Here is a 24516-nt window from a genome sequence, read left to right as displayed (position 1 = left end):
CTTCTTCCAATGGTATCCAGACAGTGTTTGCCACTCTCTTATCCAGCTCCTGGAAGAGGTGAAAGTCATCTGCCAAAAATGATGGGGGAGGCATGAAGACTTTGCCCGAAGAAGAGGAGGATACGGTCTTTGGTGTCACTTCTTCCTCAGTACTGGCCTCCTGTTCCTCTATGTCTTGTGGAGGTTCTGAAGCACTGGATGCTGTAGGCAAGGAGGTGTATCTTGATAGTTCTCAGGTGAGGCTTGAAGCCTGAGAGGCATGCTGGCAATGTGCCACCCAAGGTTCCCAATATGGCTACTGGGATGGTGGGGGCATACAGCCCAGTGGTGGAGCCCATGAGTGGCCGTATAAAGATGGTGGGGCCATCTGTGGGTATATCCTTTGGCTCTGTTAATAGTGAGCACCATATGGGGCTTGGGAGGAGTACTGCAACACTACCTCCTCTGGCTCACTGTCTGAAGCGTCACTAGAGAGCGGAGGGGCATGACATGGCAGTGTGGATACTTCCTGTGCTCAGTAAATGCTTGGTGCAGAGGTCCCAAGAGGTGAGGACTCAGATGCATCTAGCATGCTGAGGTCCCTGGAATGGTGGGATTCTGCTAGTACCAACCATCCCAGGGTCAGTGGCAGCGGAGATGGTCTTAGTGCTGACGGTGCCAAAGATACCAAGTGAAATGGAGATCGCTTACAGTTATCTCGGAGCTCACTGTGGGGACTTGATGCTCTCTTCTTAGATGATTTATGAAAAGGGTCTGCAGCTTGTTTCTTTGACCCACAGCCCTTAGATGTAGAGGGCTTGGGGAAGATTCACATCGGTCAGGTGATTCGGGCTGGAGAGCAACCTTCATGAAGATGACCTTCCGGCAGATCTCTCTGTCCTTAAGGGATCTTGGCCGGAGTTGTTGGCAAAGACCACACTTCTACTGGATGTGGCCTTTTCCAAGGCAGAGAATGCACTGAGAGTACTTGTCCACAACTGGGATTGCCTCTTTAAAGTGAGGCATTTTTTGAAGCCCGATGAACTGAGTATACCCCATTGGGGTAAAGGGGAGAAAAGAACAGGAAAGGAATTAAAGGGATTTTTAAGCGTCAAATAAGAAAGAAAATAACTACAACTAGAACTAGGAGACTAACTATAGGGGCTGGTCAGAGAGCTACCTGTAACTGCAGCTGGGTGTGTCCCTACCTATGCATGCTGGTGAAAGTGCAGGCTGGAGGGTTTTGTAGCTTGTCACAGCAGTACAGTGTGAGAGGGGGCCCAGGCTGGTGGGTCGGGGGCTCAGTGGTACCCCAGTTGCAGGTGGCACCCAGGGGGAACCCATCACAGCCTCCTTTTTCTCTCTACTCTCCTGTTCTTCAAAGGTCTTCTCATGAAGGGGGTTTGATGGGGAGACTGTATAACCCTAGCCTTTTGGTGTAATGGAGGTGGAATTTGGCAAACTGCTGACAATATGCTGCCCAAGGATCCTCGTATGATCACTGGGGAGAGAGGAAGGCCATATGGAAGAGAGGGTGGCACCCAGAAGTGATTCTACTGTTCCTGTTGTGGACACGGATCCTGTCAAAGTATAGCTTTCTGTCCCGATATGCACTGATAATATGAGACTGACTGAATATCTCCTTCATCCTCCTCAATATCTTCCAAAGCAGGGGGGCCCAGTACAAAAAGGCAGAGAATCTTGTAATACTGGGAAGCAATCGTAATCCGGAGACTGGGATCTTGGTACCAAGAGTTGTTTGGTATCTATGAACTGTGGGGACACCAGCTCATCTAAATCTGATAGGTCCCTGGAGTAGTGGTATTCCTGCGGTATGGAGTGGATCAGTAAACCAATGCAGCAGTTGAGGTGGATGGTACTGTTGATCTGGAGCAGGCACGTGCTGGGGCTTCAAGTGTCTGGTGCTTCAATTTTGTCAGAGGAAGAAGGCACTGATGGTAAGTCTGATGTATACGGTGCCATTTTACAGAAGTATATGTCCTGTGCATCCTGTCTTTCATTGTACATGGGCCTGCTGGAGCCATATTTTTCTGAAACACTCCAGGATCTTCTGGCTCTGCTGGTACTGTAGGAAGAGTTCATTGCTTCCATGGTACCAAGTTGAGAGGTCGAGGCCTCCAATACTGTAAATTTAGTGGGAGATTAGGGCCTTTTGGGAGCTGGCTCCTTGTGATGGGAGTCCAAGTTTCTCCTCTTTGGAGCTTTCCCTGAATCTTCTAAAGTCTTCCACCTCTTAAGGGAGATCTTGGCTGAGGTCAAAGGGATGCTATGTCTGTCCAGAGACAGATGTTCGGGGAGGGGCATGCTACCAATGGCTCCTGAGAATAAAGCTTATATAAGGAGAAAAGGATAATTCAGAATCAAACAAAACAGAGTAACACTTAAAGTGTACATGAAGTGGAAAGGGATGGGGTTTGTTGGGATTGAAAATTACACACCTAAACCATCTGCACGATTGTTTTTTTAAGAAGTGTTAGTACAATTTTGTTTGCTGTTTAATACATGATTAGACTATTAAGAACTCCCCCATCTTCAACTGGAATTGCACATAAAATATGCTCCAAGAGCAGTGAAATCATGCTCTGCTGTTTTGAAAGGACTAGTCTGGTTATCTCAAATGATTTCTGAGCACTTCTGCATGCCAATGCTACCAAACATAAGCCTGAAATTCTGCACATTGTCAGTTTTCATTTAGCTCTAGATAAGAGTGTTTATGGTACGCAGTTGCTTGTTTTTTTTTTTAAAATAATTGTAAGTCCCTTGTTCAAGTGTAAGCTCTTTGGGGGAAGAGACTATCTATCTCCTACTGTGTGTTTATACAGCACCTAAGTCAATGGGATCCCGATCATGATTGAAGCCTCTGGATGCTACCACAAATACAAATAAATATGCAACACAAATGACTATAATAGAGAATTTTTTATTCAGTGGGAAATATATACTTACTTTTTTACCATGTCAAACATGCTGCTCTCTACATTTCCTAGCCACTGCTCAACAGGGCCTCTAATACGAATAATCCTGTAATGTAGAATTTGAAAAGTCAGCACTTACTGAAAACAACTGAACATTTTAATTTCATATTCTTACAACTTTATTTGAATTGTAGGCATAAGGAGTTCTACTGCACCTCTTATTTCCAAATTCTACACACTTGAACTTAATCCAGAGTGTGAGCAAACACTTCCTCTTCTTTGGAATCACTGTCTTTCTTCAGGGGCTACAGACTCCTCAGGCCCTGATTCTGCAGCTCATTCATGTGCATAACTCCCAAAGAAATCAATGGACATTTTGTCTTCATGGGGATTGTAGGCTTAGACCCCTTGTATAATGCATAACTTCCTTTCTGCTAGCAATGTCTCCCACAATTCTGAGATCGTACAAGCTATTCCCCCTCCTCTTTGCAGCTCCACAGGCAGTTCAGTGTTGTAGCAGAGCCCATACTGGCCACACCCTCTTCTCTAGCTTGCTGCCGAAAGATCATTCTAAAGCTGTGTAGAAACTCCCAGAATATGGTTAGTAACAAAAAATTCAATATCAACCAGTACACTACGTATGGTAGACTAACTGGCCCGCAAACAGTACATAAGAACGCCCATACTGGGTCAGACCAATGGTCCATCTAGCCCAGAATCGGGTCTTCCAACAGTGGCTGGTGCCAGATGCTTCAGAAAGAGCGAACGGAATAGGTCAATTTATCAAGTGATCTATTCCCCGTCATCCAGACCATCTTGGCTAATAATCATTGATAGACCTATCCTACATATATATAAAAATTAAAATTTGTCTCTTGGCAAATATGCCATTCATATGTGACAGCAACCAGGAAATAGGATTTAATCAGTAGACAGAACATGTGACCACTGTCAGTGGTTCAAAAGGGTGAACAGTCTGGTCTTTTAGCACCAGTAATAGATCCCATTTAGGAAAGACTGGTATGATCATGAGTCTAGGCAGCCTCACTCCTCTGAGAAATCTTGAGACTTGAGGATTCTCTGCCAAAGATTCTGAGGGCCATTCATGTAAGATGCTACTTATGGCTGACAATTGGTATGCTATGGTGTTGGACTGAAGACCCTCGTACACATTGTCCTGCAGAAAATCCAGAATAGCTGGAATACTAGAGTCCTTCGAGGTTTTGCGTTTTTTGTGACATCATGAGCTAAACCTAAACCAGATGCAGGAGTAAGTCTTTCGTGTTGAAGACTGTGGGGGGGACAGTAGAGTTCCAATCACTTGGTTGGACAGTCCAAGGACAATCAATTCTTCCCTCTTAAAAGCTATGCTGTCAATTGGAAATGGTCTGGATGGAGTATGGGACTGTGGTAGAGGATGTCCAGTCTCACTGGCAGATGCAGCAGGAGTTCCAATGCTAAGATCTGAAAAACATGGTCTTCTCAGCCACTGTTGAGACAGAATTATCACTTTTGCTTCCTCTTCCATTATCTTCTAGATCCATTTCCCTATATGTAGAGGAGGTGGAAATGCACAAAGCAGACTTTTTGGTCATCTGCGTGGGAGGGCATTCATCCCCACGGACATGGGCTATGTTCCCCAGGTGAAATACACTGGCTGCTTTGTGTTCTTGCAATTAGCAAACAGATAAACTGTTAAGAGGCCATATTATTGAGAGACCAAGTTCAAGACTTTCAGATTCAAACGGACTACACTTTGTTGACTACACATCTGCTCAACAAGCCAGTCTTTCTTATGCTTCAATTTATGTGTATTGCTCTTATGGAAGAGAGGTTTTTCCCCATCCATTCCATTATTTCTATTACTTCTGAATGTAGAGTTGAAGTCCAAATTCCCCTTTGGTTGTTGAAGTATGCCACTATGGTGCTGATGTAGAACTGGACCAGAATGTTGTTGCCCTTGAGGTGACCCTAGAACTTTTTTGGGCTAACTTCAACCACTCTAAGCTCCACAAGCTTGATGCTCTGGCTCCTTTCTGTAGAATTCTATGTGCCATGGATTATTCTGTGTCTGTGATGTGCTCTGCACCCGATTAGGCTGGTATCTGTTGTGAGTACCTGTGAGTCTGCACCGCATATGGAAAGACCCTTACAGACATTTTCTAGGATTGTCCACCATCTGAGGGAGTCCAGAACCTGGTTTGGGACCAGCACCTGATACTGCATGCATTCCGGTAAGTGATTTCAAACCTTGAAAAGAAACTTCTAGAGAACCTGATATGGGATCTTCCCCAGAAGGTGGTTCCTATACACAAAATCAGAGACACTGAGATATGGATGGCCTTGTGTTCCTTACAAAAACAGGTATAAGCTTTTGGATTTTCTCAAACCTGTCCAGTGAAGGACAGACTACAGACACAGAAGTGTCTATATCCACTTCTAGGTGAGCTATCTTTGTGAAAGGAATCGGAGATTTCCTTTCAGGTTTATCACAAAACAGCATACTTGAAGTGTCCAACTTGTGGTGCTGTGTACTGGTTCTTTGGTTGGACCACTGATCGAAATGTCCTCCAGGAAAAGATACAGATGAAAGACTGGGACCAAAGTTGGCCTATGACTTCCACCAGCATCTTGATAGAGACTCTGGGTGCTGACAAAAACAAGGATAGCAGTGTTTTGTACTGGTAGTCAGCTGTGCCATACACAAATTTCAGTAGACAGCAGTGACATGTACATATGGTTATGCATCTGCTAGGTCCATTGAGACAAGGAAATCCCCTTTTTACAGGGATTCTACCACTGAGGCTAACTTTGCATCCACAATTTCATTTTCTTCATTTGTAGAGCAGTTTGAGGTCCAGGATGACTCTCTCACACTATACATTTCTGCATAATAAAGAATATGGAATATAGCCACAAGAACCTTTCTTATGAGGGTAACAATTCTATTGCTCTTCTGTGCAGAAGGCGACAGATTTCATTCAGTACTAGCTTGCATTTGATAAGAGTGCCTGAGATAGGCAACTGGATGAAGAAGTGGTGCAGTGGGGCCCTTAGTTCAAGGGAGTAACCAAAACTTACTACAGCTTTCATCTACTTGTCAGTGATGGACAGAAGCCATCCATTAGAGAAGTGGGACACTCTGCCTCTTAGATTAAGATGTGGTCAGAGGCACAGACTCATAGGTGAATCCTTAGAGGTGTTGCTACCACCTCTGGTTTTGCCACTTGATCCATGGCTAAAGGGTTTTCCCCTGACATACCTGCTATCTTTCCTTTGGTATTTTTATGAAAAGGATGGATGAAAGGAACATTTCTGCACTTGTCATTTGCATGCACTGTATACCACTGTCTTATTACATTTATCTCCAAATAGTGGAGAGTTTATGAATCTAGATGAGCACACTTGTTTCGTGTGCACCTCTGCCATCCAAAGATATAGTCAAATGTGGTGTCCGGCTGCTGAGCTGATAACATGGCCCTGGCTGAGAATCATATTGCATTTAATGAGACACATATGCCATGAAGTCTGTTGCTAGAATACTTTCTTTAAGTTAGACCTGAAGTCAGGTTGGTCCTTGTCATCCAGGGTTGGTCATTCAGCCAGAATACTGTGGTTCTTGCGAAACAGGTAGTGGCCAGGGAACTCTGAAGGCAGCCAAGAAAGTCACAAAATACCTTCTTTGACTTCCATCTTGCTATCAAGAAATCCCTTTCTGATAGGATTATGCTATCTTTAGCTAAAGATGCCACCTACAGGATCTACTTTTGATACTTGTGTTGGCATTTTTTGGCTCTTTTATCTTATGGTATCTAAGTGCATCCCTGCTAATGCACTTACTTTTGTCAGGGTATTCCTACTGATCCCTGATCACATCCTCATAGGAAGGGTGCAGCAGGATTGGCATCTTGATCACTGATTTGGCGGATGGATATTTGCCCTTGACCTTCTTGTTGGATATCTGCTCTAGGATTTGAATGACAGATGCAGACTTTCTGTGACCAGTATTAAATCTGTCAGGGTGGAAAGTCCTTTGATGTATTTTTCCATGTCCTGCTCAGAAACTTGAACTGGAGAGCTCACCTTCCTCAGTAAAGAAGAAATACACTGAATCAGATATACTTTTTTTATATTCTTTCCTTTCCCTTTTTGTTTTCTGGCTCTTTTTGCCTGTTTTTCAGACATTGCTGCCCAGCTGTGGCCAGCCCAGTGTTTCTTGTGGCTCTTTTCATCATGAGTCTTGAGTACCCTAGATATGTTTCCCTCTGTGTCCTCACCCTTAGGGTCACAGTTCCTCTGCCTGTAGGATGGGGTCCCAGATTTTTGTTTGGAAGAAGGGGAGCTGTGTTGGAGCCTTCCTTCTTTCCCCAATGAGATGAAACTCTCTTCAGTATTTGGGGGGAAATGGTGTGTGGCTCAGATTAGTCACAGGGCTTACCCTCTGAGCTGGTCAAATGGTCTCTTCCTTGTCCTTAGGACCTCTACCCAAGAAGTTCAGGAGATCCTGATTGGGCTTTTCAGCACTGGAGTCACGAGTCCTCTAGGGAAGGAGTGTCCCAACATGCCAACCCAATACTGAGCTCCATACCCTGGCAGCATGAGAATCAGGTGGCTGTAAACAGGTAGGGCATAATTTGCCTTGAGATGAGCCTGTAAACACTTCTTCATATATGGACCACTGCTTTGATTTACTCCAGTATTTTCAGGAAAACTCAGCCATGATGGCGTAGTCCCAGTAGGGAGACACTGCAGTGGTAGATCTGGGTGGCTATAAACCACCCTGGTGCTAAATACCCAATTTAAGAGGGAAGGAGGAAGAAAAAGTAAAGGTTGCTCACGAATGAGTAAAAATATATATTAAAGTAAAACTGGCAAAGGAAATGTTTGGGAGCACTGTAAACTGTCACAGGGCACGGCCAGTACACTCTGTGATGGGACACTGAACCACCTCTGGAAAGCAGAGAGGAGGGGGAAATGGTTTCTAACCTTAACTGTTGTTCTTAGAGCTGTGTTGCACATGTCCATTCCATTGTAAGTGTTGTTGTGCTCCAGTGCACAGTTGTAGGATATTTTTTCCCTTAGTGCTACCCATTGGGGTGGCATGAGAGCCCTCTGCTGCTGCGCACAGGCATAAAGGGCCAAGTCTCCTCCGACCCTTCTCAGTTGCTTTCTACCAGAAATACTCCAATAGAGAGGGGAAGGAGGACAGATTATGGAATGGACATGTGCAACACATCTCTAAGAACAACAGTTACAGAAAGATCAGTAACCATTTCTTCTTCTACATGAATAGATAGCACATGTCCATTCCACTGTAGGTGACTCTGGGTTGGGAGTTTCTTTGAACAGGGATTGGAGGACCACTCATCCAAATTCAGCATAGTGTCTACATAGCTGAGAGATAACGTGGTGAGAGGTAAATGTGTGACAATCACCAAGATGCCACTTTGCAAATGTCCAATATGGGCATGTTAGCCAGAAAAGCCACAGAGGTTGCTTGGGACCTAGTCATATGACCCTACACTCTATGCGGTGGCTTGATGTTAGCCTAATTGTAACAAAGGCAAATACAATTGGATATCCATGATGAAATCCTGTGTGTGGAAACAGGACTGCCCTTCATTCTGTCCGCAAATGCAATGAACAATTGAGGTTTAGTCCTTTCAGATAAAATGCTAAAGTTCTTCTAACATCCTGAGCATCTCCAGCCCCTTATTACTCTGGCTTTGGGAAGAAGGTCAGTAAGAAAATTTCTTGGTTGATATGAAAAGTGGAAGCCACTTTTATAAGCAAACTTGGGTGAGGATGAAGATGGATTTTGTCCACGCAGAAACTCGTATATGGAGGATCTGATACTAGCGCCCTCAACTTCCACGCTCTCTGCACAGCACCACCTTCATCAAAATGTACAACAGAAAGCAAGTCACTAGAGGCTCAGAGAGGGGACCTGTCAGCTTTGTTAAGACTAAATTCAGGCTCCATGGTGGAATAGAGTTCTGTACCTGATGAAATAGTCTGTCCAAACCCTTTAAAAATCTTACAGTCATTGGGTTGGAAAAGAGAGCATGGTTATCCACAACTGGGTGAAATGCTGAGATAGCCGCTTAATGTACTCTGATCGAGCTAATCGTCAATCTCTGATGTTTCAGGGACAGAAGAGAGCCAGCGTGTGCTGAATAGAAGCAAGAAAGGGGAAAACCTCTTTCAGTCTGGACCAAAGGGAAATCCTCTTCCAGTTAGCCAGGTAAGTAGTTCTAGTTGATGGTTTTCTTCTATTTAGCAGCACGTCCTGAACTTCTCTAAAACAGAACTCCTCCACTGATATTAACCACAAAGCCTTCAGGCTTCTCAGGCAAAGAGCCTGTAGACTGGAGTGGAGGAGGCAACAATGACTCTGAAAAAAATCAAGTCTGTATGTAGTGAGACTGACAGTGGCAGACTGATTGATAGGTCTAACTCAGTGTTGGGCAACCTGCGACTCGTGGGCCGCACATGGCCCATCAAGATAATCTGCTGGCGGGCCACCAGACAGTTTGTTTACATTTGCATGGCCGCCTGCAGCTCCCAGTGGCTGCAGTTCGCTGTTCCTGGCCAATGGGAGCTGCAGGAAGCGGCGCGGATTGCAGGGACATACTGGCTGCTGCTTTCTGCAGCTCCCATTGGCCGGGAACGGCGAACTGTGGCCACTGGGAGTAGTGGGCGGCCATGCAAATGTGAACAAACTGTTTGGCGGCCCACCAGCGGGTTACCCTGATGGGCCGCGTGCGGCAGCGGGTTGCCTACCACTGGATTAACTGGTTTAAAAACCAGTGCTGATGGGGCCATGCAGAACCAATCAGTATAAGACAGGCCTTATCCTGCTTGACCTTTCATAGAATTATGGGCAGAAGAGGGTTAGAGGAACGTATACAGCAGACCCTCTGATCACAGCAGTAGAAAAGCATCCGTTAACGAACCTCGACTGTGGCCCACTTGGGAGCAAAAGTGACATTTCCTGTGGTCTTTTGTTACAAATAGATCCAGTCGGGGTGCTCCTCAGTGCTAGAAAATAGACCTTGCTATGTCTGGGCAAATGGACCGCTTATGGTGACTGAGAAATAACCTGCTCAGCATATTCTGAGCATTTGGGCTACTTTCAGAACCAGTGTTGGCAATGCAGAAGTCCCAGAGCAGGATTGCTTCCCGATAAAGTAGTGAGGACTGTCCTCTCCATTTGTTTACATAAAACATGGCTGCCATATTGTTGGTCAGCACCAATATACCCCTTCCCCTGATGTGAACAAGCTAACTGGATTGCTCGCATGTTGTTTACCTGGAGACAGACATCTGAGTAGATCAGAAACTGCATCTGTGGGGGTACCAGTTGATCCCACCCCAGGTTTGAGGCATCCATGACTAAGGAAAGACATTGTTAGGGAAGGAAGAAGGGAACACCCTTGCAGATATTGGTTGGGTATTTTCACCAATTAAGGGAGAATAACATCTAATTTGCATCTGAAGAAGTGAGGTTCTTACCCACGAAAGCTTATGCTCCCAATACTTCTATTAGTCTCAAAGGTGCCACAGGACCCTCTGTTGCTTTTTACAGATGCAGACTAACACAGCTACCCCTCTGATATCTAATTTGGTGTGAATATACCTCAGCCAACCAGTCTTGAAAGAGCATGAAATGCAACCTGTCATATTGGACTATGTAAGTGTATGCTGCCATGTGTCCCAGTAGCCTAACATAGTTTCTAACCTGGTGATGGGATAATCCTTTAAGTCTAGAATGAGATTTTGTCAAGTCGAGGACTGCGCCAATAAATTCTATCTTCTGTACCAGAGATGGGGATGATCTGTTTGTGTTGATCACTAAGCCAAGTGCATCGAAGATGGATTGGATTTTGCTTATGCTGGACAACACCTGCAACCTGGATTGACCTCTTACCAGCCATCCATCCAGGTAAGGGAAAATGTGGACCCCTGACCTCTGGAGGAATGCTGCTACTGTGACCATACACTTTGTAAATACATGCGGGGCAGCCGACAGACCAAAGGGGAGCACTGTTAACTGATAAGGGCATCACCTGACAGTGAATCTCAGAAATTTTCTATGCCTTTGATGAACTGCCATATGAAAGCAAATATCCTTTAAGTCAAGAGCACCACACCAGTCCCCTGGCTCCTGGGAAGAAATAACGGAAGCTAGAGTGATAATCCACAATTTCTGTCTTTTTTAGGCACTTGTTTAACTCCCTTACATCTAAAATAAGCCGGAGATCCCCTTTTGCCTTCAGTATCAGGATAGATCTCTTCTATCGCTCCTACAAGGAAAAGCAATTGTATTTCTTGCAGTAACACTGCCTCATGAGGGACGTCCCTGAAGGAGGACAGGAAGGGTAGGTGGGAGGGAGCAGAAATAAATTGGAGTGTATATCCCACTTCCACCGTGCTTAGAACTCACCTATCTGTTGTGATGTCACCCCAATCACAATGGAGGTGGAACATACAGTTTGCAAAAATTGGGAAGAAAAAGATGACATTCTTAGAACTGGTACATTGCTCTCAACCCGTCCATCAAAATTAGCTTGTGGAGGATGCTGCCTGCCTTGATGAACCAGACTGTTTGTTGAACCCCTGAAAGGCAACCAGAAGACTGTAACCAAGACAAGCATTTCATTGTGATGGCAGAGGCCATGCCCCAAACTGTAAAATTTGCTGCACCTAGACCCACATGCAGAGCCATTCTGGCAACCAACTTACCCTCCTCAATTAATATCTGGAACTCTTGTTTCATATCATCCGGGAGCTTGTCTTTGAACTTTGAATCTATATCCCACAGGGTGAAATCGCAGCACCCCAGTAAAGTTTGCTGGTTTGCAATAGGAAGCTATAACCCACATTTGGAATAAAGCTTCCTCCCAAGTAAGTCCTGTTTCTTGGCCATCTTATTTTTAGGGGGTTGATGTCCCGTGACCATGTCTCTCTTTCATTGGCTGCCAACACTATGAGTGAGCTCAGAGGGACATGATCACAGAGGTGCCTGAGAGGGGACATAGTACCTCCTCTCCAGTCTTTTTTTGCAGTCAGTGGCAGGGAAGCTGGGGCCTGCCAAAGAACCTCGGTAGGCCCTAAAATAGTATCATTAATAGGAACAGCTATTCTAGCTTGGGCTGGAGATACCAAGAAGTCCACCAACTTGTGGGATTTTTCCTGGACTCCTTGACGGTAGATGTCCAAGACCACAGCCATCCTCCTCAACAACTCTTGATGTGTCTTAAAATCATCAGGAGGCAGAGAAATAGGTTCTGCCACAATTACCTCAGAGAAAGAGGATGCCAGCAGTCTTGGAGGCTTGTCCACTTCCCACTCCTCTTGTGGATGTTAACGAGAGGGGTCCTGTGTCCACTTGGTGCCAGGCTCGGTGCCAAAACTAGGGTGTTTGCAGCATCAATGCTCTTGACAGCCACTAGATGGAGCCAGCTGAGGTAAATGTGGGGAAGCTCCTGATTAGGGGGAAAACCCCCACGAGTTCTAAAATAGCCCCAGGGTCCTTTCAGTAAGTCCCTTGGGTTGATACTGAGGATGAAACCAGGGTGGGCAGGTAGCATATTCTTGATGTGGGACTAGCTAGACTGGGACACATAGGATTCCACTTCAGAGTCTGACGAAGAAGAAGCCTCTTGTTGCTACCATGGTGGGGCTGTACTGAACAGTAGCAGTGAGGAAGATTCAGACTCCAAAGAAAGGGGAGCCAGGGAGATCTGTGCCTTTCCCTTAGGCAGCATTGTCTTAATCAGAACCCTGATGGCTAATTCAGCTGGACCTGCCCAGTATGGCGGTGAAACCACTTACGCTGGTAGCTACGGCACCAGTGCCAGGTGAGACTCCTGAACTGCTAGTGATGGTGGCACTGAGGAGGTTTAAAAACTCTCTCATAGCCTCAAATGCCTCAGAAGTAGACAGTACTGGGGCATAAGGTGATCCCAATGACTGCTTCGGGAGCTGGTCAGAACAGCCCTGTACTGGGCCCTGGTGTCAACAAACAACCCTGCTTAGAGGTGTGCTCTGTGGAGTGCATGCTTTGAGCACCCTCGAGTCTTCAGTTGATTTTGACCTCTTCGCTTCCTTCAATGATCCTTGTACCAAGTACAATTTACAGTGCCTCTTCTTTGTTTATTAGCAACAACAATCTGCCTGTTGGTACCAGTAATGCAGAATATGCACTACTGACTAAAGCAGAGGTGCTCCGTACCCAAACCAAGGTAGATAGTTCAGATGGAGGACATAGCACCGATTTCAGCAGCAGATTTTTCAATCTGACTGCCCTGTCTTTTTTGGAGCGGGCTTTAATCCCTTACAAATACTACATTTGTTATTCACGTGAGCCTCCCCTAAGCACTTAAGGCAGCTGGGGTGAGGGTCACTGTTAGGTACTGCCTTACCTCAAGAGTGGTAGGGCTTGAAACCCAGGGCACATGGCATATCTCCGGTATCAGAGCCAGTACCCAGACTGGGTGCTGGATCCACACAAACAACAACGATTTGTATTAAGTACACTAACTACACGGAGCACTATTTACATGATTTGACTAAAGACTTGCAGATGCAAGGAAAGGGAGCTCCAAAAACTGTTACAAGCGGTAAGAAGGAACTGAGGGAGGTCAGGTGGCTTGGTTCTTTATGCCTGTGCGCTTGCTGGTGTGCATGCTGTCTCAACGGCTATCGCTAAGAGAAAAAAAACTCTTTGACAACTGTGCACTGGAGCTCACAAACACCTACAGTGGAATGGACGTGTGCAATCACTTGAAGAAGAACATCCCATGTCTTAGAAGTGTGAGAAATGCTGGGCTGCAGAATGCATTTGTTCTAATGCAAAATGTTTACCAGCTATTATGTGACAAATCTGACCAGCTTCTAGATTTATAAGGCACTGTGTATGTTACAAACAGAAATGCTGAGACAACATATTCTCTCGAGTTAGTATTTATAGTAGTCTCCGCACTCAAGTAGGTGTAGTTCCCACTGCAATCAGTGGAAATTGTATGTGCTGACTCCAGGGCTGAAATGGGTCCTTAAGGTTTTATAATATAGTGCGAGAAGAGCTCCACATCACAAGATTCAAAGCCATTCAAAATATTCAAAACTGATCCATCATTAGATGGTATCTGCATGTTTATGATGAGGCATAAGGAAGCTTTGAAGCTGCTGGTCACAAGTTTCAGAGACCTCACACCAACACTATCTGTACTCCAAAGAATCCATACAAAGTTACAGTACTTTATTGTAAAGAGCTGTTGGAAAATCAGCAGACATTTCTTAAATTTCCATTGTATTAATTATCACGCAATGTATGTATACCATACTTTGGCACGAAGAGAGTCTCTTCTTCAGCAGAACTGATCATCACCACCACCGGAGAGTTCTGGTCATGTCTGCGTATATATAACTTCCTGATATTCGCAAAACATTTCACAAGATGAGGCTGTGGTACAGACATAAAAGAAAATAACAGAATAAAATATGGACAATCTGTCATTACGTGTAACAAGAAGAATGTTCCTAGCATGCAGTACTGAAATGTTACCTGCACAGCCTCAGGATTTTTGCTTTCAGCTAAAATGTCAAGAAGTTCAGCATTGCTGAGAAAGTAAAACCTTGGGAAAATCATTCGTTTAATCTCAAGATAGTCCTGTTTCAAAATAAATACATAAATACATTAATTAAAAAATAATTGTAAAGATACACTGAAACTATAATACAGAAATATCATCCCAAGCTCCTCATCCTCACTTTCACGGCCCTGCATTCCAGCCACATACACCCTTCTTAACTTCATCCTTTTCCTTCACACCTACTCCTCTCTCTTTATTCATTACCTTTTCCGATGGTTGGTTTTCTGCCCTTTTTTATGCTATCCACTATAGTTGGATCAGCCTCCTTTCAGATCAGCTAAGTACCCTTCCTCACCTCCCTTACCTTCAAACCTCTCCCGAAAGTCCACTTTTTGCATTAATCTAATCAATCCATTACTGTCCCCGCTTCTTCCAGTGACTGAATTTTTGTCCTGTGGTTTGCTTTTGTCTGTGTTAAACTAGAAACTCTTTGTGGCAGTGATGTGTGATCTTACTTATTTTGTAGTGCACTATGCAGATTTATAAAATAATCACTCTGTTTATCAGGTTTACTCTTGTTGAAGCCCTCAGGGCACAAAGACAATTTTAAAACTCCACAAGATAACACTCCTCTCAATATAAATATAATATAATATTATATAATATATCTTCACTCCTCCACTGCAAATATATTCTAGCCCACTGATTGCTCGATAGGCAGCTGATGTAAACAATGCAATGTCAGTGCAATACATGCCTAAATGCTCACTTCAATGAGCCACTTGCTGCCATATCCTATATTAGTTGCATGCAACAGAGTTGCTTTGCTGGCAGCCTCTTTCAGAGGAAATTATTGCAGTCAAGTTGCTGTACATAAATCCTATCAATCAAATGTTAAATTACACTAACTGTTTGACAAGAATTTATACTAATGATGACTAGTATGATAGGAAGGCAAGGCAGCTCAACGCCTACTTTGCTTGTCTTCTCTCAAAAAATAACATGTGAACGGATGACTAGCGAAGTCACCGTAGTCAATATAGGGGAAGGGATACAGAATGGGATAAGTAAAGAACACATCAGAGATCTTCTGACCAAATTGAATGAATTCTAATCAGTGGGGCTGGTTGCTATTCACCCAAGGGCAATGAAGGAATTAGATGAAGAAAACTCAGAGCCATTGGCAATATAGTTACAAAGTCATGAGTGACAGGAGAGGTCCCGGAAGACTGGAGAAGGGCTAACATAGTGCCCATATTTAAAAAAGGGGAAGAAGGAAGAACCGGGAAACTATAGACCAGCCAGCCTGACTTTGATACCTCGGAAGCTACTAGAGCTATGTATAAAACCTTCAATTTGTGAATACCTGGAGAATGATGTGGTAATCACTAGCAGCCAGTATGGATTTACCAAGAACAAATCATGTCAAACCAGCTTGATTTCCTTCTTTGACAAGGTAACTGACTTGGTGGATAGAGGGAATGCGGTGGTCATAATACACCTGGAATTCAGCAAGGCTTTTGACACAATCCCACGTGACATTCTGGTAAGTAAGCTGGAGAAATGTGGGCTCGGCAAAACTACCATTAAGTGGATACATAGTTGGTTACACAACTGCAAAGAGTAACTATTAAATAAATTATCTCAGATTGGAGGGAGGTCTCAAGTGGGGTTCCACAAGGATCCGTTCTGGGTCTGGTGTTGTTTAACATCTTTATTAATTACCTGGATGTAGGTATAGAAAGCATACTGATCAAGTTTGCAGATGACACAAAGCAGGGTGGAGAGTGCCAATACTTCGGAGGATAAAGCTAAAATTCAGAGCGATCTTGATAAATGAGAGAACTGGGCTATAGACAACAAAATGAAATTCAACAAAGACAAATGTAATGTGCTACACGTAAGGAAGTAAAACCAAATGCACAGATACAGAATGGGGGAAAACTGGCTTGGAAGCAGCACTGCTGAGAAGGAAGGAAAGCTTACTCACCTTGTGCAGTAACTGGAGTTCTTCGAGATGTATGTCCCTGTGGGTGCTCCACTTTAGGTGGCGGTGAGTCCAACACCATCTATTGGAGATTTATGGTAGCAGCATCCGCACGGGTTGCGCATGTGCAGTAGACGTCTCATGGTACCATTGGTGCCGCGTGTAGTGCGTTCCCTCTCTACCACAGAGTCCTCACTGTGAACTCCGAAGTAGAGGGGAGGAGGGCGGGTAGTGGAGCACCCACAGGGGCACACTTCTTGAAGAACTCCAGTTACTGCACAAGGTGAATAACCTTCCCTTCTTCTTTGAGTAGTGTCCCTGTGGGTGGCTCCACTTTAGATGACTGTAGAGTAGTGCCCCTCTGAGGGCACAGGGGACTTCGGGTTTGTTCGAGTCATTGAGGTAAGTACTGTGAGGCCCCCTATGGCATCGGCCCTGGAGTCCTGAGTGACTGCATAGTGCTTTGTGAATGTGTGGATGGAGGCTCAAGTGGCCGCCTTACAGATCTCTAGTATTGGAACGTTATTGGGGAATGCTACCAAAGTTGAAATGGACCTAGTAGAATGTGCTCTAATGTGCTCCAGTGGTTCTGTATTCCGGATATGGTAACACGTTTGAATGGATGTGAAAATCCATTTAGATAATCTCTGAGTGGATATAGCACATCTTTTCGAGCGCTCGGTAGTAAAGATGAAAATTCTAGGGGATTTCCTGAAAGGTTTGGTTCTTTCAAGGTAGAAAGCTAGCGCCCTTCTAATGTCTAGAGTGTGTAGGGCAGCTTCTGTTGGAGTACCATGAGGCTTAGGGTACAATGTTGGTAGGTGAATAGATTGGTTCATGTGAAATGCTGAGGTTACTTTTGGTAAGAATTTAGGATGTGGACGTAGCATTACCTTGTTCTTGAAGAATGTTGTGTATGGAGGATCTGCCATTAGCACCCCATCTCGCTCACCCTTCTCGCTGAGGTAATGGCGACCAGGAAGGCTACTTTCATCGATAAGTGGAGTAATGACCAGGTGGCTAATGGTTCGAATGGTGGTCTAGTGAGGCATTTCAGTACCAGGTTGAGGTCCCATGTTGGAAGTGTTTTGTAGTTGGGTGTGCGAACATCAAAGTTCCATCGATCTCTCAATGGAATGCTGAAATGGCTGCAAGATGGACTCTGATTGAGCTCATCATTAAGCCAGTGCTTTTCGGCTCCAACAGTTATTCTAAGATTAATGGTAGTGGTGCTGAATCGCTCATCAAGTGACTTCCTTGAGACAAGGGCGGAGAACCTCTTCCATTTTTGAAGGTAGGTATTTCTCGTAGTCAGTTTCCTGCTATTTAATAACATGTGTTTAACTTGTTCTGAATAGGTTACGTTGTCATGGTGGAATCATTCAGGAGCCACGCCTGTAAAGTGGAGAATCTCCAGATTTGGGTGGAGAGTGCAACCGTTGTGTTGAGACAGCAGATCCAGCCGGCGAGGGAGAGCTCGCGGGAGCATATCACCTTATGTTACAAGTAAGGATACCATGCCTGTCTGGGCCATGTCAGGACTATAAGGATAACTTTGGCCCTGTCTGCTCGTATCTTGTGCATCACACGTGATATCACTGGTATCAGTGGAAATGCATACATGAGTTGTGCCTCCCATTTGATGAGGAAGGCGTCCCCTAATGACTGTAGTTCCAGTCCCGCTCTTGAGTAGAACACCACACATTTGCGATTTGTCAGGGATGCAAACAGATCAATGGTGGGTGCGCCCCACCATTTGAAGATTAAACTCAGGACCTCTCCATTCATCTCCCATTCATGCTCCTGAGCGTGTCTGCTGTCGCATTCTGACAGCCTGGCAGGTAACACGCTGAGATGTTTACGTTGTGTTGTATGCACCAATTCCAAAGTCTCATGGCTTCTGTGCATAGAGAATGTGAGCGAGTGCCTCTTTGCCTGTTGATGTAGAACATGCAGACCATAGTAATGAATTCAGGACATTTGGTGGAACTGTGAACCGTTTGTGAAGGCTGTGTTTGCTTGGTATGTATACTGTGCTTAGCCAACCTTGTAGTCATCGCATATGTAGTCTTGGATGTCATACCATGAACATCGTGGCCGCCAGGTGTTCTAGTAATTGTAGGACAGTGCGAGCCCAAACTTGAGGACTGACCTGTACCTCTGAGATGAGGTTCATGAAGTTTGTGAATCTGGTAAGGGGTAACAATGACTTGGCTTCTATGGCGTCGAAGTGTGCCCTGATAAAGTCTAGTTGTTGGACTGGGTTTATGGTTGATTTCTGTTTATTTTCAGAGCCAGCTCCCAGAATAGTGTGATAGTGGACTGGACTGCATCCATTGCATCTCGTAGAGTTGGGCCATTGCTAAGGCAATCGTCCAGGTAGGGAAAAATCATTATTCCCTATTTGCGTAAAAGTGCCGCTACCACCGCTAGAGTTTTGGAGAAAACTCTTGGTGCCTTGGATAGGCCATACTCTGTATTGGAAGTGTTCTTGTCCTACCGTTCTCGTCCTTCCTGTGAGCAGGATGAATGGTGATATGGAAATAAGCATCTTGGAGGTCGAGGGCTGAAAACCAGTCCCCCTGTTGCAGCGCTGGGAGTATCATATCCAATGTGACCATCTTGAACTTTTAGGATCTGACAAACTTGTTGAGCTTCCGCAGATCTATGATGGGTCTCCATCCCCTGCTCTTCTTCTGGGTCAGGGAGTAATCGGAGTAGAACCCCTTCCCTCTGAATTGTAGCAATGCTTGTTCTATGGCACCTAGTTGTAGAAGATTATCGACCTCTTGTTATAGTCGGTGCTCCTGAGAAGGGGCCCTGAAGAGGGATGGTGAAGGGGGTGGGGTAGGGTAGGTGGGAAGGAGGTTAAGGGGATAGTGTATCCCGACTTGATAACTTCTAACACCCATTTGTTTTATGTTATGGTGGCCCAGATGTGGAAAAGGGCTAGAGTCGATGGCCAAAAATTGGGTATGGGGCAGGTGTGAGTGCTGCTTCGTGAGGGAGGTTGTTCAAACCCTCAACCAACTTTTCAAAATTGCAGTTTTGGATGTGCTGACTGAGAAGATGGCGCCTGAGATTGAGGTGTTCGCCTGCGTTGTGATCATTGACGCTGGCATTGGTTATCGTATGGTCGCTGATGTTGTTGCCTGTTTGAGGTCTCTGATATGGTTGATATCTCCTTTTCTTTGCAGGGGGGGTGTAAATCCCCAAAGTGCGGAGAGTGGCCCGAGAGTCCTTCATTGAATGAAGCACCTCATCCATTTTCTAAGAGAATAGTTGCTCCCGGTCAAAAGGTAAGTCCTCTAATTCTGTCTGGAGTTCTTTTGGTATCCCCGGGACCCGAAGCCATGAGGCTTGGCACATTGCTACGGCTGTGGCCGTCATTCTGGCTGCCATGTCTGCTGTGTACAATGCCCCGATGGGCTGTTTTGGATATGAACTGGCCCTCGATGACAATGGCCTAGAATTTTGTCTGTTTTTTATCTAGGGGCTCATATGTGAACTGGGCAAGTTTCCCATAGTTGTCATAGTCGTATCTGGCCAGTAGTGCTGAATAATTGGCCACTCGAAACTGAAGGGTGCTGGAGGAATATACTTTGCATCCGAACAAGTCGAGTCTTCTGTGTTCTTTGTCATTGCTAGGGTGATTTACTGCCTCAACAACTAGGGAGTTGAGTGCACAAATAGAAAGTCTGCCCCCTTGAATGGTATGTAATATTTTCTATTCCCTTTTTTTCAGGTAGGCGAAATAGAAGCAGGTGTCTGCCAGACTATCTCCGCAGGATCCAAGATGGTCGCACTGATGGAAAGGGCAATCTTATGGCGGTGCGGGCATAATCACCTCATCTGGGGAGGAAATGTGAATTGTGTACAGGAGATGTGTCATGGTCTGTGCCCATCTCTGAGTCCTCTCCCCCTCTCTGTGGTGTGGGAGATGCTGGATTAGAGTGCAGTTTACATTTATGCGTTATGGATGGTCTAGAATGCTGACCCCTATATGAGCTCCCTGGTTCCCAATACGCCCATTGCATTGGGAAAGCCATAAGAGGGTACATCCATGGGGGTCGCACCATGGTTGGTTCATCTGGTGTCTTGGACCCAGGTGGTTCCACCTGGTCGGTGTGCCTTAGGTGAGAAGTGACATGGAGCTATTGTCCCTGCATCTCCTCCTCCTCCTTAGAGAGCCGTGCCATGACTTCTGGACTGTGATCTCCCCTGGAGCCTTTGGGGGAGCCCTCGGCACGAAGTATGGGTGATGGCCAATGAGATTTCTAAGTCATTCTGGTGCAGCAGACACTGTGTCAGTGCTGATTTCTGAGTAGTCATTGCCGTGAGTGCTTTCCCTTTCATTGATGGAGTCAGTGCCGACCAGTGGTGTTGTTTGGCCGGTGCCGTCAGTGCCGATTTTGTGGTATCTACCAGCGTCAACTGAGTTGTCGGTGCTGGAGGCGGAGGCATGGTGCCTCAGACACTCAGTGCCGAGCCCTGTACCGGTGAGCTCGGTGCTGTGGAGGAGGCATGTTTTGGTCGGTGCCTCAACTCCGTTTCTTTTGCTCTGTCTTCAGCTGTGCTGGAGGTCCTAGAGTGTCATAGGTGCTCACCCGAGAGTAAGATGGCATCAGGGGTACCGACCTGGCAGATCACCTCTGTTTTCGCGGACCTCTCTGTGGAGATCTTTGAGCCCTCTTTTTTGGTTTTTCAGAGGGTAGGTCTCCTTTTCCATCTTGAGGAGTGCCCAGAGAGGCTGTTTGCTTGTCCACCTCAAGCTGGAGAGACTTCCCCATCAAGATCATTTTAAGCTGGGGATCCCTGTCCCGTCAGACTCTGGCTTTCAGCCTGCTGCAGTAGGGACATTTCTGGGGAATATGCCCCTCACCCAGGCAGTGTATACATAAAGAGCGTCTGTCTGAAATGGGCACGACATCGTGGCAGGAGCCGCATTGTTTGAAGCCTGGAGACCCCGGCATTTAACTAGTAACCGTCCCTTAGGGGGAGGTTGTCTAACGAACTAACAAGAAATTTTTTTTTTAACCCTGACACTAACTCTAACTCGCTCTATAACAACTTACCTAAATATTTATCTAAAAGTTATTTCTTAACGGTTTTAGGGTAAAGCACTAACACTGCCCCTTTGCTCTGTCTTCAGCCGAGGACAGCTGAAAAGGAACTGGAGGGCTTGGGTCGCGCAAGTGCTACATCCGGCACCAACGGCACCATAAGATGCCTACTTTGCACGCGCAACCCGCACAAACACTGCTACCATAAATCTCCAATTGACAGCACTGGGACGCACTACCACCTAAAGTGGAGCACCCACAGGGACACTACTCAAAGAAGATCTAGGAGTTGTGGTGGATCACAACCTCAACATGAGTCAGCCATGTGATGCTGTTGCAAAAAAAAAAAAAAGAGGAAATGCAATTTTAGGTTGCATTAAAAGCGAAATAGCATGCAAATCACGGGAGGTGATAGTACCGCTCTAACTCGGTGCTGGTTCAGCCTCAGCTGGTGCACTGTGTCCAATTTTGGTGACAAATGTATAGAAAGGATGTAGAGATACTGGAAAGGATCCAGAGGTGAGCGACAAAGATGATTAAAGGGATGGAATGCAAGTTATTTGAGCAAAGGCTGAATGAACTGGGTATGCTTAGTTTGGAAAAGAGGAGATAAAGGGGGGATATGATAGTTGTCTTCAGATACCTGAAAGGCTGCCACAAAAAAGATGAAGAAAAGTTGTTCTCTTTTGCCACAGAGGCAGAACAAGAGGCAAAGGGTTCAAACTACTGCATAGCAGATTTAGATTAAATCTCAGGAAAAACTTCCTAACTGTAAGAACAGTAGTATAATGGAACAGACTGCCTCAGGAGGTCGTTGAAGATTTTTCACTGGAGATTTTCAAGAGGAGACCGGATAGCCATCTGTCTTGGATGGTTTAGACACAACAAATCCTGCATCTTGGCAGGGGATTAGACTAGATGACCTTTGTGGTCCCTTCTAACCCCATGATTCTATTACTAGTCATTTAGTTAAAAAAAAAAAAAAGGATGTAAATAAAAAAAGATGCACTTGGATCATAATTTACTACTTGACTGCAACTTATTTCCTATGAACTGCAAGTACAGCTCCTTCAGATGTTATATAATCTTGATGGCTGTCATTCTTGGCAAAATGTCATGGCTTTACATCATTCATCCTATTCACAGAGTCAACATAAAACATGTAGCTATCATGTAAATCAGGCCATAGCCTCATGCCAGCACCCAAGCCAAGTAGCCTGGCCGAGTGCTGGGCTGAAGACTACCTTATTTGTCCCTGCAACAGGCTAGAGATCCATGCAGAGATGGATCCTCTGCCCTTTACCCTCTCCCAGCCTTCCCATCATACAGACAGTCAAACCCAACCCTTCCTCAAGGAGCAGACCTGTACAAGTTTTACTGCCAAGGCACAGATTTGCCTCATCACTGATGCTCAAAATACAGTTAGGAATTTTATGTACACACCAACCATAACACAAGATCACATAAGTGAGGAAATACAATGTTAGGGCACCTGAAATTACATACTCTCACTCTTCCAAAAAGAATCACACACCTCACTACAGAACAACCACCATACAACATAGACAGTGCACTACAACTTCTGTTCTGCCCCAATAAGGATGGCAGACTTGGGGACAAGAGCCAGTGTTGTATTCCTTTCCTGAGCCATTCAAAGGGGCTTCTGCATAACACATCAGACAATGGGAGAAGCCAACAGGAGACATTTTCTTTGCCAGCTAACTGTTGCACAAAAGGTTTCAGTTATGACAAATAACACTAATTTTTTTTCTTTATTAACAAAATAATTATGCAACTATACAGAGACCGCCCAAACGCCAATTATGTATCAATTTCTTATTTTCTACTGTACTTAGTTTTTAAGCTACAGAAGCCCAGAAAATTATGAGACTTAAAATGTCAACTTTTTAATGCCAATTTTAAGAAGTTAGAACTCAGAAACAAATACATGGATTTGTTTGAAAATCCTCTGAAAATGCAGACTTTACTCAAAACCTATGTGCTGAAAATTTGAAGCAGATAAACTTTTTCATACAAAAAACAGAGGTTGAACTCTTACTGTAATTGCAAAATACAGCCCAGTCTTACATATGAAGTTGGCACCACTCATCTGTGAAACATTAGAACCTCATTATCTAGCACTTCTGTGTACAGAAAAATCTGGGTTTACTTTTTTATTAGTGAGTCTTTTAAAGGGATTTTACCTTTTATTACTATATAGATATAAACTGAAGCTTAGTTACCTCTCATAAGTGATTTATGACTTCATTAGACTTTTATTTTGAAGGGTTAAAAATGTATCTGTAGAGAGTCATGTCCAAAGATATGTTCAAGATGTTTGTTCTTTGAACATGATATGTTTAGGTTGTCATTTCCAAATATCTCACTCAAACCCACAATTAATTACAGATTCTTATACTATTTGTTTAGTTTTTTATCACAAAGTTTTACGAAGGCAAAAGCACTGGTTCGCAGCATGGATAGGGGACAGGGCTGGAAGTAGGAAGATCTGGTATGTTTTTACCTCAAGAGACTTCTGTATTTTTTCAAGATGTGCATTGTTGGTCTGCAGCATCTCAAGGACTCCTGCAGTTGTGGCTGCCCTAAGAGCATTTGGGTCATCCTCTGTACATACCATTATCTCTTTCCATTTGTTATTGACCTGAGAGAAAAGACTTGCTTCTGCTGGAAGCTGCCTATTTAAATCACAGATCATATTAGAGATCAATTTATAGAATGCAGCATTCAAATATATCTAATTCTGAATTTCGTCAATTTATTTTCCCTACATCCTTTATACTGCTTCCACAAACACACATTTTGGAATCGCATGTTGAGCCACACAGAGTCAGGATAGCATGCCTCATCACAGGTTAGTCGGTCAATCTATCTATTTAGGCACTTATGTCTCTCTTACAATAGTATCTCAGTGCCTGAATGTGCACTAATCACTG

The 24516-nt window shown here is 44.7% G+C and overlaps 1 protein-coding gene across 1 annotated transcript in view; it reads right to left on the bottom strand.

The window, feature by feature from the left end:
* The window catches only part of DNAH14 (dynein axonemal heavy chain 14), a 468480-nt gene that overhangs the window by 297127 nt on the left and 146837 nt on the right, over positions 1–24516 (bottom strand). Inside the window, 4 exon segments of the mRNA XM_054022851.1 lie at positions 2947–3021; positions 14264–14382; positions 14485–14589; positions 24087–24258. Coding sequence (XP_053878826.1) covers positions 2947–3021; positions 14264–14382; positions 14485–14589; positions 24087–24258 — 471 coding nt within the window.

The sequence above is a fragment of the Malaclemys terrapin genome, chromosome 3 (genome assembly GCF_027887155.1).
Source record: "Malaclemys terrapin pileata isolate rMalTer1 chromosome 3, rMalTer1.hap1, whole genome shotgun sequence".
NCBI classification, from domain to species: Eukaryota; Metazoa; Chordata; order Testudines; family Emydidae; genus Malaclemys; species Malaclemys terrapin.
Note: the sequence above shows the minus strand (reverse complement) of the source record. Positions and strands in the feature narration are given on the sequence as shown.